This window comes from Acanthochromis polyacanthus, chromosome 9, assembly GCF_021347895.1.
Source record: "Acanthochromis polyacanthus isolate Apoly-LR-REF ecotype Palm Island chromosome 9, KAUST_Apoly_ChrSc, whole genome shotgun sequence".
NCBI classification, from domain to species: Eukaryota; Metazoa; Chordata; class Actinopteri; family Pomacentridae; genus Acanthochromis; species Acanthochromis polyacanthus.
Window position 1 is genome coordinate 41,086,670 of NC_067121.1, and position 12,885 is coordinate 41,099,554.

General features: G+C 40.9%; 1 protein-coding gene across 4 annotated transcripts in view; it reads left to right on the forward strand.

Annotated features, from left to right (window-relative positions):
• LOC110958008 (uncharacterized) overlaps positions 1-12,377 on the forward strand; it is a 36,594-nt gene extending 24,217 nt beyond the window's left edge. For 2 of the 4 annotated variants that reach the window (XM_051953209.1, XM_022204275.2), the window contains exons 3-7: positions 1,557-1,771; positions 2,558-2,767; positions 3,912-4,474; positions 6,757-6,848; positions 7,724-12,377. In XM_051953209.1, the coding sequence (XP_051809169.1) occupies positions 1,557-1,771; positions 2,558-2,767; positions 3,912-4,474; positions 6,757-6,848; positions 7,724-7,816 (1,173 nt within the window). In that variant the 3' untranslated portion in view covers positions 7,817-12,377. The other 2 variants (XM_051953207.1, XM_051953208.1) reach the window with 2 other exon arrangements.
• Positions 12,378-12,885: the final 508 nt, after the last annotated feature.

Below are 12,885 nucleotides of genomic sequence, written 5' to 3' on the forward strand. Positions count from 1 at the left end.
TCTAACATGGTTTAACAGCACATGGTAAGAATCATTTTGACAGACCATAACCCACCGCTAACAGAACTGACTGAACTCCCACAATTAACATTTTCCATCTGAATTACAGGACTTTACCTTCAGCAACAACTAAAGCAAACCATCAAGATAAATTACAGATAACATCACAAAACTCTGAAGATTTGTATAAATGTACATAAAAAATGGAGAAAGCTGAACACTGCCACCTTGTGATGGAAGTGTGTGACACAGATGACAGCCGGCGTACAGTTTTTTCATTCACTTTGGTTCATTTTTCTGATCAGAAACTACTTGCTCAATCTTCACATCATCGTGTCTCTGGTCCACATCAAAATCAGTTTCTCCTTTCTTTGAACCAGTTGTAAATGTTTTGGTTCATCCATGAAATGATTCTGTATAATTCTCTGCTGTTTCCTCCATTATCAGCTGCTTCTGTCCTGCTGATCTAAATGTTTTCTAACGGGTCTCTGTTGAATAGTCTCACCCCCACAGCATTTAGCATTAGTTCATCACATCAGTCTTTACATGCAGAATGGCTGAACAGGCTGTCAGAATGTGTCAGGACGTTTCTGTACATTTCCATTAGACTTTGTTCTAAATCTGTCCTGAGTTGGTAAACTGCTCCCAGGTGAATCCTAACTTTCTCTAAGAAGGGAAATGTGTGAAGGTTTCTGGTTTTCTGAAATCACTCAAAGACACACGATAAGATTTTCATGATGAAAATTTGTGTCCAACAGACGGACCGTCAGGTGTAGGAAGACTGATTCCTGCATGTACAGTTTTCCCTGAGGAGATTGTTCTATGTTCACATTTCTACTTTAGTCTATTCTTTGTGCTATGCAGCGCTGTTTTCCTTTCTGTATCACAATAACATGGTCTGTCAACAAATTACAGCTCAAACAGTAAAAGAGTAAATGTGAATCAATCTCCCACATACACCAAGGTGGAACTTACGATTTACAATAACTGTAATCAGAACTTTACCCATAGTTTCCATCAGAACATCCCTACAGAGAACACTGTTATAATGACACCATTACTGGTCATTCTGATGGACCTGACATGTTCACTGACACACATTTGCTTTGGAGAGATGAACTCAAGATTTGGAGCCAGAGACGGGCTTTTATAGGCAATCCATGACGTTTTACTATTTATAAATGCATTTACTGTTTTGCAGATGTGGAGGATGATTGGAGAAATGTACCGACTGAGAAAAACTGAAAAATCTACTTTCAGTTGGGTAGACTCAAGAGAAAACAAGGAATACATGAATTGACGTGTAAACGACTTTGGGATTTGTACGAAATGTAAAATAACATCTCAACAAATGAATCAAGCAGCTCCATTGAAGCTGGTCTGTTCTTGTTGGTGGTTTTCTCAAGGAAGCCTGCAGCAAAGAGATGGTTTGGAAAATGGAGAGGCTTCAGTAAACTGAACAAAACTGTGATCAATTCTGATTTTCGCATTTGTCTCAGTGGTTCTGTAAGTCTAATTTCTCACATCTGTGCTAAGTGTCGGATCTTTCTGATCAGGTTCCTGCAGATTTCAGCGTTCACCAGGACACCCTCAGCGAACACGTCTCCACAGAGCATGTGGACTTCCTGTTGGCCCGCCAGCAGTGGAGGAAGATGGAAGAGGAGGTGAAAGGTCGGCCCATCCCCAAACCGGGACTGAGAGCTCAGGGGAGCTTCCAGGGAACCCACACCTCCCTGTATCCCCCAACTAGAAGCCCCCGACTCAAACACAGGTACACGCACCTGTTTACTGACTGTGCTGTCTTTACCCCAAAAAATGAGAGGTAATTTATGGTAGACTTTAGCATTTAAACAGGAAACACACAAAGTTCTTGCACTGTCGAGGGTATTATAGGCAGGTATACTGGTGACAACAACATGTTCCAGATTGGAAGGATGAGATCTGTCAGTGTCAGAGACTTCAAGGGTGAAGTCCTGACTGACATCAGAGATACTGGATGAACCAAGATGGAGAGAAGAAGCCGGGAAAAAAGGGTATCTCCTCGAGTCCTGAGCAGCGGACCCAGCTGAAGGACCAGATTTCAGTGATTGACGATTCCCTTACAGAGAGCAGAAGCAATCCTGTCGATATTAGAGATTGAACTAATTGAACATTTTGGTTAATTAGTTTTGCAAACATGTCATAAGGAGAATATGAATGGACCTTTCCTCAGGAAATAGATACATATTAATGGCAACTTTGTCTTAAACTTAAAAGCTAAAAATATGTATGCAGCTAAAAGAACTGTACCGTAACACTGTCTTCCCAAAAAGCTCAAACAAAAAAAGAGTGAAAAGTGTCGAGCTTCCATTGTTCAAGTTTAGATGCGGCCCTTGTTGCCAATAAAAACACCACATGGATCAAACAAGACAAGAATCAGAGTATCAGAGTTACTGCAGCTCAGTTCATTCTGTTCTACGTCACTTTACATACATTAGAAACAAACACTTCATAACTATAGTGCAGTGCTGGTTTTTAGTCTAGCTAATGCTAACGTGAGCATGGTTTCCTCTACTAGGGAAGTTCAACCCTCCGTGTCCAGGGAGCCTCCTTTGTCCTCCACCATGTCTCCCAGTTCAGAGGACTCGGGCCTGGACGACTCGTCGTACCGCAGCCCGCTGGAGGAACACGAGACTGCAGTGGAGAGAGAGATCCGGATGACTCTGGAGAGAGAAGAACGACACCGCAGAGAGAGAGGAATGATCGCCCAGGGCCTGAGTATACCCAGGTAGGACCAGCAGAGGGCAGGTACGCTACCAAGACAAATAAAAGCACTCTGGATTTGGTCTTGATTTTTTTTAAAGAGTCAGTTCAGAACAGAAACACCAAAGAACACCATGTCTACTGTTGAGCATGGTGGTGGTAGTATTATGCAACTGAGATAATGAAGAATGAAGATTACCTCCACATTCTTCAAGAAAACCAAAACCATCAGCCAGAAGGTTTGGTCTTGGACACAGTTGAGTGTTCCAAGAAGACTCTAAACACACATCAAAAGTAGCAAAGAAATGGCTAAATCTGGCTATAAATGGGAGGTTACCCTCCCCAATGTCCTGACCTTAACCCCTTCAAGAACCTCTGGAATATGAAGAAGAAACTAATCTCTGTCAGAAAGTCAAAAACTTAGTTTAACTACACCAGTTCTGCCAAAAGGAGGTCAGAGATACAACCAGAAGCTTGCAGACGGCTACCAATAGCGTTTAGATGAGGTCAAACTGGTCAAAGGACATTTGCCCACACACTACCATTGTTGCATGTCAATTTTTAACCTATCAGCAATAATATGACAAAATAATGTGTCCCAGTTTAATGTGCACTGAGTCTATTAAATGGTGACCAGAATGGGATGAGTTCTTCATGTTTGGTTCACTGATGACCATCAAAACACACAGAAGCGTTATCATTCTTTTGGAGTCAAGTTTCCTAAACTCACTCTGTTTAAATACAGATTTGTTTTCCACCAACTCATCAGTATACATAAAATAAAATTCAAGGCTCTATGGCTTCTAAATGCCCCACTGTGCTGGAATTAGTTGTTTACTTGTTGGTCTGATGCTTGGTGCTCATCAGGCAGGTTTATCGGAGCTTTTTCCTCTAAAACTTGCTGCCTGCTGCCAGAAAACCAAACCAATGAGGTAACAGAGGCTTAAACATGCAGTGAAGAGTCGCTCTGTGATGCTTTGCTACCAAAGAAGAACACATCACATAGATGGATTTAATCTACTGGTTACATAAAGGAAACAACGCAGCTTAAAAGATTTTCAATATTACGCAAAATTTTTCCATAAACTGAACTGGCAGCACGAGCAGTGGAAAAGCTGAGTGGATGTTCTGATGGATCCAGACTGAAGCCTGCTGTGTTTGTTCTTCAGACCGTCCACCCTGCAGACAGGAAGATCTCCTCCCAGACCTCCAGCCTGCAGAACCCCGACTCTGTCCATCTCCCCATCTCCTTCCTGCTCCTCCTCCCTGCCCAGATCTGTGTATCATGAAATGACGGCCAACAACGTCATCATCCTGGAGCCCGACTCCTCCAGCTCCTCCTCCAGGAGCCGCCTGCTGTCCACGGCCATCGGCGGCCTCTCCGATTGGCCAGCCAGCCAGGACGCGGTGTCATCCGCCAATGTCATCGTCGTGGAAACCTCCAACCTGATCATTCGCAGCGCCTCCGAGTTCTGCCTGAGCTCCGCCCCCGTATCCATGGAGACGCAGGAGAGCACCTTCACCTCCAACCCGTTCTTCAAGCTGCGCTCCCTCAGCAGCCAGTCGCTGGTGGAGCAGGAGATCCGGATGGTGAGGCAGAGGGAGGAGGAGTGGAGGAAGCAGAGGGAGGAGATGTGGAGGAGGAGGAGAGAGGAGGAGTGGAGGAAAGGGAGGGAGAGGTACGACACAGTGCTGGTGTCTCCAGGACTCAACGAGAACATCAGCTTCAACGGTATGTACCAACAACACATCAACTAGAACTCCAGGAACTGTGTCTGGTAGAATATTCACTCTGAGGCTGTTCAGTGGATTTCAACTTCAGTTAGTTACTCCGACAAGTAAGGTGGCGGAATAACATGATCATAGAACATTTGTCTGTCTGTCCGTCCGTCCGTCCGTCTGTAGCATCACTCTAAAACAGACCAACAGATTTGGATGAAATTTTCAGGGAAGGTCAGAAATGACTCAAGGACCAAGTGATCAGATTTTAGCAGTGATGCAGCTGATAGTCTGGATCCACGGATTGGTTAAAGATTTCTGTATGATTGCCAGATAGCGTCACTGTAACCATGACAACCAGTGAACACTACATCAGCTGATTGTGATCCTACTACAAATCCACCTCTGAGGACTTATCAGGACTTATCCGTCAGAAATGATCCAAGGAACAACTGATTAAACTGTGGGTTTGTTACTGAGTTGTCTTTCCATCCTTACGTGATTTTTTTAGACTTTTCGGCAGCGTCTTCATCATGTCAAGAAACCTCTTCTTAGATAAACACTTCCTGTGCTGTGGGAATGGTGCCCAAAATAAAAGCTGGTAACCATTCAGCAGCACAGGAAGTGGTTATCTAACAAGAGGTTTCTTGACATGATGATGACGCTGCTGAAAAGTCTGAAATTTCATATAAAGATGAAAGAAAACGGTTCCAAAGGATGTGTCTAAACTTAGAAGCAGCTGGAATGGAGACAAGCTCTGATGGTGTTTCCTGAAAAAGGAGTGAAGAACAGAAAGGTGAATTTGTGTTCAAAATAAGGCTGAATGTAAATAAAGGCTTTGTGAAACATCAGGAGCTTCTCTGGTGTCTGGCTATGGTTTGCTACATACATGACCTAAATATGTAGCGGGACTCAGAAACCTCCCACAGTTTAATCATTTGTTCCTTGGATGATTTCTAACTGATAAATCAGTCAGTTTGTGGTAGGATGCAATCATGTGATCATCAGCAGGTAACTGACACAGTGTTCACTTGTTGTCATGGTGACAGTGACACTGCGTCAGCTGCAGTATCTGGCAATGGGAAATCCTGAACAAAGCTGTGGATCCAGACTATAAGCTGCATCACTGTGAAAATTTAATGAGGTGGTCCTTGTGTCATTTCTGACCGTCACTGGAAATTTCATCCAAATCCATTATTTCGTTTTTGAGTAATGTTGCACACAGACAGACAGATTCACAGACAAACGTACCAAATGGTCACATAGCTCTGCCATTCCTTGGCGGAGCAATTCTAATAATAATAAAATACTGAATTTCTACAATAACATATCAATCAATCAATGATTGATTGAGGATTGATTGAATAACATATGCTGCATTTTTGACACTGCCATATGGGGGAATGAGCAGCCTTGGAGGAGGACTGAACTCTCTGAGTGCTTTAACATAGGAAAATATTCCTCATATGAATTAGACTTTTAAAACTGGGGTATCTTACATTTAAAGAGTAGATAATCAGAACAGAGAGTGATGCATTGTGGGCTGGTTTTAGCCTTAATGTCACAACACTAGTCATCTCGCTAAGCCATTATGGTTTGGCTGCACCCCTCTATCATTCTGCACGTAGGACACCATCCTAGTCCTCTGAATAACTTAATATTTTCTGTGTGGAACGTTGCAAGCCCAGAGATTGTTGTTGTTTCTCATGGCAAAGAAAACACTAGCATGCTGATGGGGAAAATCAGGAAGAACAAAATGAGGGAAATTAGCTCCCAGTGCCATTCTCATACCAGGAACCCACTGCAACACCAGTGTTTTCAGTTAATAGTGAGTGTTTCAGGGTCAGTCAGCCCTAAAATGGTCCATTTTAAGCTAAAAGAGTTCCTGAATTCTCCTGTGATGTGTTTTACTGCCATAGAAGACTCATGGAAACGGAAAATCAGTTAATGCTGGAGCTTCTGGCAGCATCTTTAATGCAGAGATGAACCAGCGAGAAAATCTGCCAAACAGGCGACGTGTTCCAGCTGAGCTCTAAAAGACGGAGTGAAAAATGCAAGCTGTCAGAGAAAACGATTCTGAGCACTCCAAGAGGAGACAGATAAATGCACTACTGTGGATTTTACGTTTGTCAAGCTTCAGGGATGACTCTGTTGTCCTCGGATCAACGTGATTTGGAAATGCTAGAGAAAGATGATGTAATTGAGCCCTACATTCAGGCTGTTGTTGGGTTGAACATGATGGTTTTCATTCTTCTTTTGTATTAAATTATTTTTATATTTGCATTTTAATTCCAGTGCCAGAGGTTCTAGACAGAAGTGTTTCGTCCCCGTCGTCCCCCTCCAGGACCCGCAAAATGGAACGATCTAGTTTGTCATGTGACCACAAGGTTGGCCACCACACACACACACACACACACACATGTACAAACTCTGCAGTATGAATTAACAGACAAAGCTGTCCGCTGCAGCATCAGTATAGATGTAAACAGGAACCACCAGTCTTTAGTTTGGACTCACCTTCTCATTTAATGTTTTCTCTTTATCTTCAGGACTATTTCCATTGTAGATTCTCATTGAAGGCATCAAACTATGAATGAACATCTGTCTCCCAAGTTTGATGTCTTCAGTGAGAATCTACAATATAAACAGTCCTGAAGATAGAGAAGAACTACTGAATGAGAAGGTGTGTCCAAACTTCTGACCGCTAATGTGTGTGTTTCCAGTTAACCCTCGTGTCGTCCTGTGGGTCAAACTGATCCGTTATAAAGTTTCAAAATGTGGAGAAAAAATATATTTTCACCGTGAAACTTCTGATGTCCACATTTTCTGCATTTTTGGGAAATCTTTGAACATTTTTTGGTGGAAAAAAAATGTTAAAATGTTTCTTGAAGAACATTCACAAAAAATACCCTGCAGCTGACTGGATTTCACTGTTTGATGTGTTCATGTGTTTAGAACATTTCTACATGTTTGGTAATTTCTTTCTTCCTTTGCTCACTCACTCATCTGTTACCTTTACTAATTGTGAACTTGCTGATCCGTTAATCAGTTGGATTGATTATATCCCTAATCTGTTAGTTCACAATTATGCAAATACGTTCATTATTTCGCTCATTTTTCATCTTCCCATCATATCTGTCCACTCATTCCTCCACCTGTCCCGTCTTTGGCTGTGTCCATTCGTCTGATAATCCATGAAACTGTCCATCCGTCTGTGTGTGTTTGCTCCAGTGGTTCAGCTGAATCTCCCCATTCCCTCCAGTTCCCTCCTTCCCTCTCCTCGGTGCCTCGACGACAGAACGCCATGGCGCAGCGATGGGAGGCCTCCCTGCTAGCCAATCAGAAGAAGGAATGAGCGGCGATGGTGCTCGACTGTCCACCGATTTAACAGCCAAAACCCGACACCCGTTTCTTCCTTCTTCCCTCCAGAGAACTCAAAGCTTCCGTCTGTCAGCAGCCAGTGTTTATGGAAATGTCTGTCAAAGGGTTTGAACCCAAAGTCTGTTTTCTGCTGGATGGAAGAGAAAACGACCATTTCTGTCTGGAAGCAAAGTAACAGTAATTAACTTTGTTTGGGTTTCTGTGATGTTTCAGTGGTTGGAAAAGTCAAACTGGTCTTTTGCATGATGTCTGAAACAGTACGACACACTGGAACTGTCTGTAGTCTCACATTTCTCTTCCATAAATTAACATTTGTGGACTCGACTCACGTTCCAAGGAGGTGAATCCCAGTACCAGTTCACATCGCTGCTTCTGATATTTCATGCAAGCTTCAGAAGCACACGTTAAAACATGCCATATTCTCCTTCATATTTAAGATTTACAGCACCTTGATTCCTAGATGTAAATGAATTATCGCACTGATACAACTATTTATTGATATTTATCCATTTTTATTCATATGACTGACTGTAATGCAGTGATTTTCAAACTTTTTCTGGGAAGTCACGTTTTAATTTAAAATTTTCTCTCTCTCTCTCTCTCTATATATATATATATATAAAATTATATATATAATTAAATATATGTGTGTATATATGTATATATATATACATATATACACACATAATTACATATATATATACATATATATATATATACATACATATATATATATATATATATATATATATATATATATATATATATATATATACATATATATATACATATATATATATATATATATACATATATATATATATATATATACATATATATATACATATATATATACATATATATATATATATATATATATATGTATATATATACACACATACATGTGACTCTAATTTTAAAATACTAAAGCTATGCATTGCAGAGATTTGAGAAGGCACATGCAAAAATAATTTAGCATGTTGGGTCCTTTTCAAATGACAAATCATGTATTTTGAAAGCGCCCTCCTAGACTTTGAAAATCACTGCCTTATTGAAGCGTTGATGTAAAGAGCCAGGTTTCTGTCGGCTTCTTGGACTAAATATATTCATTCTTTTTTGAGGATATTAAACCTCAAACCTGCAAGCCATGCTACTCCCTCGTATTCCTTTGGCAGCATAAAACACAAAACAATGAGGTGTGGACATTTTAGAGGAAAGCTGTTGGTGTTCTCCTCAAAGCTAACGAAACGTCAGCTTGTTTTTAAGTGTAACTTTTGGTTAGCTTGTGAACCATTTTCCCATAAACCTGAAGAAACCTCCCGCTGCCTGGACGGTTTGCAGGATGCAGCCTCAGAGCTCCTGTGTGTAGACTGAATGCAGAGCAGACTGGTGTGTTTTCACTCTGGGAGCTCTAATGGAGATGTTCTCCACAGACTTTTGAAAAAGCAGGAAAAAGGTCAGGTTTCAGACACAACGCCTTGCTAACTAGCTTGCAGCTAACACCTCAGCAGTTATCCCATTAGCTGTTTAGGGCGAATCATCGGATTGTAAAAACGCTGTCAGCTCAAGGTGAAAATTCACATTCAGTCTGAACACAACTCTGAAATGAGCTGCCGCTTCCCTGTAGGGGTTTCATGGTTGTCATGACAACTGATTCCATTTAGCATTGGAGCATAAACTGTACACAAAAGATGGAAATAACAACCACGGCATCACCCATTGGCTTGTGGACTACTGTTTTTAGACCCAAATTTTGCCATTTGGCAGTCATTTTGTCGTCTCCCCGAGTCTGCAAGAGTCCACATGGACCCCACTGTAGACGTCCAAGACTTGTGTTTGCACAGCAACTATGCTACAGGTGCACTAGCTCAGCAATAGTGTGAATGCGTAGCCTCCTATGAACTGGAAAGTAGTATAATACCAGCAACTGTTTGTCTGTGATAGCCACAACTATCTGTGTGTGCATCCACAAGAAAGTATAATCAGTTTTAGTATCTTGAAACCAGATAAAACTTGTGTTCTGACTGGAGAACTGGAGGAAACTACTATTACAGTAGTGACCTATAGACCACAACATAGCCTACTGTGTGGCTTATTTTACAGTAAATAAAACCAGAATTTACTAAATGAATGTCACGCTTTATTGAATGAGACTTAAAACAAGCGTTGAAGACCATGACCTCATTAGAAAAATGTTTACTGAGGTCGCAAATCAATTAAAAAGTATGGTTTATGTCCTCATAGATGTTGAACCAAGAGGAGTCGCCCCCTACTGTCCAGTCAAAACAAAGCAGCTTTGAGCCTTTTCTGTATGAGCTTCACTTCTGACACCTCGAGGTTCCTTCCATCTTTTCTGTACAGTTTGTGTTTGGAGGTGTTAGCATGAAGCACTTACTGACTAAAACTGTCCTTCTGTGAAAGATACTCTGATATCTGATCCTCTAACTTTAAGGTCTAGTGAAGATTTTTACAGATTTCTATGTCCTGTCTTGATTCCTAAAGAGAGATTTATTGTAATGTATTTTTGCTGCATATATTTATGAATTGAGCAATGCTTCTGAATCCTTAAAGCTTTTCTTTGTAAAAGGTTTCTAATATATTGTGACCGTTTGACTACTGAAAATGTGAAGCCATGTTTTCTAGGAGATGACTTTTGTGTGTGGTGCGTGCATGTGTGTGCGAGCGTTTACCAGTCCGTCCTCCTTACATCAGCTAGCCTGGCCTATCTGCAGTAGAACACAACAAACTGGGTCCCCAGTAAAGGTTAACTCAGAAATGGGATGAAACAGAACAAAGTGGAGCGGTGACCAGCAGTTTCCATTTAGCATCACTATTCTGTACTCAGTGCTAAAAGCTTTGATGTGCTGCCGTACAATAAATACTGAGGAACCAAACAATCTAGAAAACTACGTTGGAGTTGTGAGTCTGCACACATGAAGTAGCCTATGTCTGCATTTCCTGCCATAAATGTAGGTTTGAAACACATTTTACACACTGGAAGAGGCAAAGTGTGTTAAAAATTCCTCTGCATTGTGGTTGATGGTATTTTTTTTCATTTTCTGCCCACACCTTTCAAATAAAGAGACCAAGAACCTTGGAACAAAACAAAAACTAGAAACACCATCCAGTCCACACATGGGCTAACGCTAGCTACTTTAGCTCCATTATGTTTTCAGCGCAGGTAACAGAATATATCGCAGCTGTAAGCCTTCAGATCTTATTAACGCAGCAATAATTTCCAAAATGACCACATTCTTGGAGGGCCCAGATTTAGTAAATACGACCATAATGACCAGTGAAAAACTGACTGACGTGCTTAGAATGGGAGTCAGTTCAAATCATCCAGTAGCTGCTTTCAGGTCTGGCCTCAGCTTTGAGTCATGGAAGCTGCTGCTTGAGTCAAACTTTTTGTGCTCAATGGACAAGATTTCAAAATCAAGCAGTTCCTCAAATCCTTGGGTTTGGTTGCTTTTGCTTTTTGCACATCAAAAATATGACTTTACACGATGTAAAAATGACAGAAATCCATGTCCTTTAAAGGTCCCACACAGTGAAAATCCATTTTTAGTGTGTTTTAAATTTAGAGGTTTAAAATGTAAACTGTTAGCATTTTAAATATTAGTACTTCTTTCCTAAGAGGATGGTTTTAAAATGAAGAACTGACTCTTACACTCTTTGACTTAGTTGTAGAAGTTTCTCAAAAACATTTTCAGAACAAATAAATGGAACATCTTCGCAGTATTTTGAGCTGAAAAACTGAATGTCACATTGTGAGACTTTGAAGAATTTGCTGAAAAGAAAAACAAAACGGGACGTTTAAATGCAGGATTGAGGGAGAGGAAATAGCTTAAATTGATCATTATTAAAAAAAAAACCTCATCCACCTCTTATTTATGGAAATATTACCAAAACCTCACCTTTAAGAGCCTATCATTCTTAAAACTCAGTACTTGCTAAAGATTGGCCCACTGATGACCACAAACATGAGAAAAAAACCAAACCCATCACAAAGAAGTCTTATACTCAGATGTTTTAGGGGAAAGTTCTAGATGCTCAAATGGCACTTGACTGTTGTATTAATGCAGACCTAAAAGAGTCTGAATGTGGCGTTTAAAGCTCCAGGTAGTTGTGTATGAATTCTGCTGCTCCATCCAAACATCAGCTGGGTTTCCTGTCCAACCACTGATCCACTGTTTGACCTGTAATTTCATGGAAGCTGAAGACTTGTATTCAATCTCACACTTGTTTTTTGCTCCATTTTTAGTTTTAGTGACAGTTTATGGCATCAACACTTTAGTTTTAGTTTTGTTCTGGAATAAAAATGCATTTAGACTCAGATCTTCTCGTCAGCTGTAGTAGAACTAACGCCACCTCTCAGAGAACACGAGGAGGACTTGCCTGGACAGACAGCTGTTTTCCTCTCTACTGTCATTTATTTTGCTTCTGTTTATTAGTTTGTTTGCCTTCTCTAGTTTCTGTTATTTATTATTGCCAAATGAAAGGTCTGGTGATCTTCAATAAAGAGTGACTCCTGAGTGCTGCTGTGTTGTCGTCTTTCACCATCACATGAAAGATTTCCTGCAACATTAACACTGGTACCTTTACTATTTGGTGATAAATGAATGCTGGCTGTGTGTCAGAGCTAATGACACTAGCGGCTGTTGCTTTATGAGATGATAGAAACTAACATGGGCTGATATGCAGCGTGACTCTGTGGGAGACATCTGGACAGATTCACATCAGTGAGGATTAATGTTGTGTTGGGTGACGGTCAGAGCGGCACAGACAGGCCATGAGCTGTTTACATCCATAAAACAACAACAACAAAGTTAGTTAGCATCCTCATTACACGCTTCTCCACTCGCTCTTCATCTCACATGCTGCAGACAAACACCAACATACAGGAAGTAAACTGAACATGTGGATGTTTACACATGTGGAAAAGTAGCGTCCATCTAATATCTGCAGATGTTCTGTAAAACATCACAGCTCCAGATGTGATGAGGAGATAAAGACACCACAAACCTGACCTGATGGGAGCTT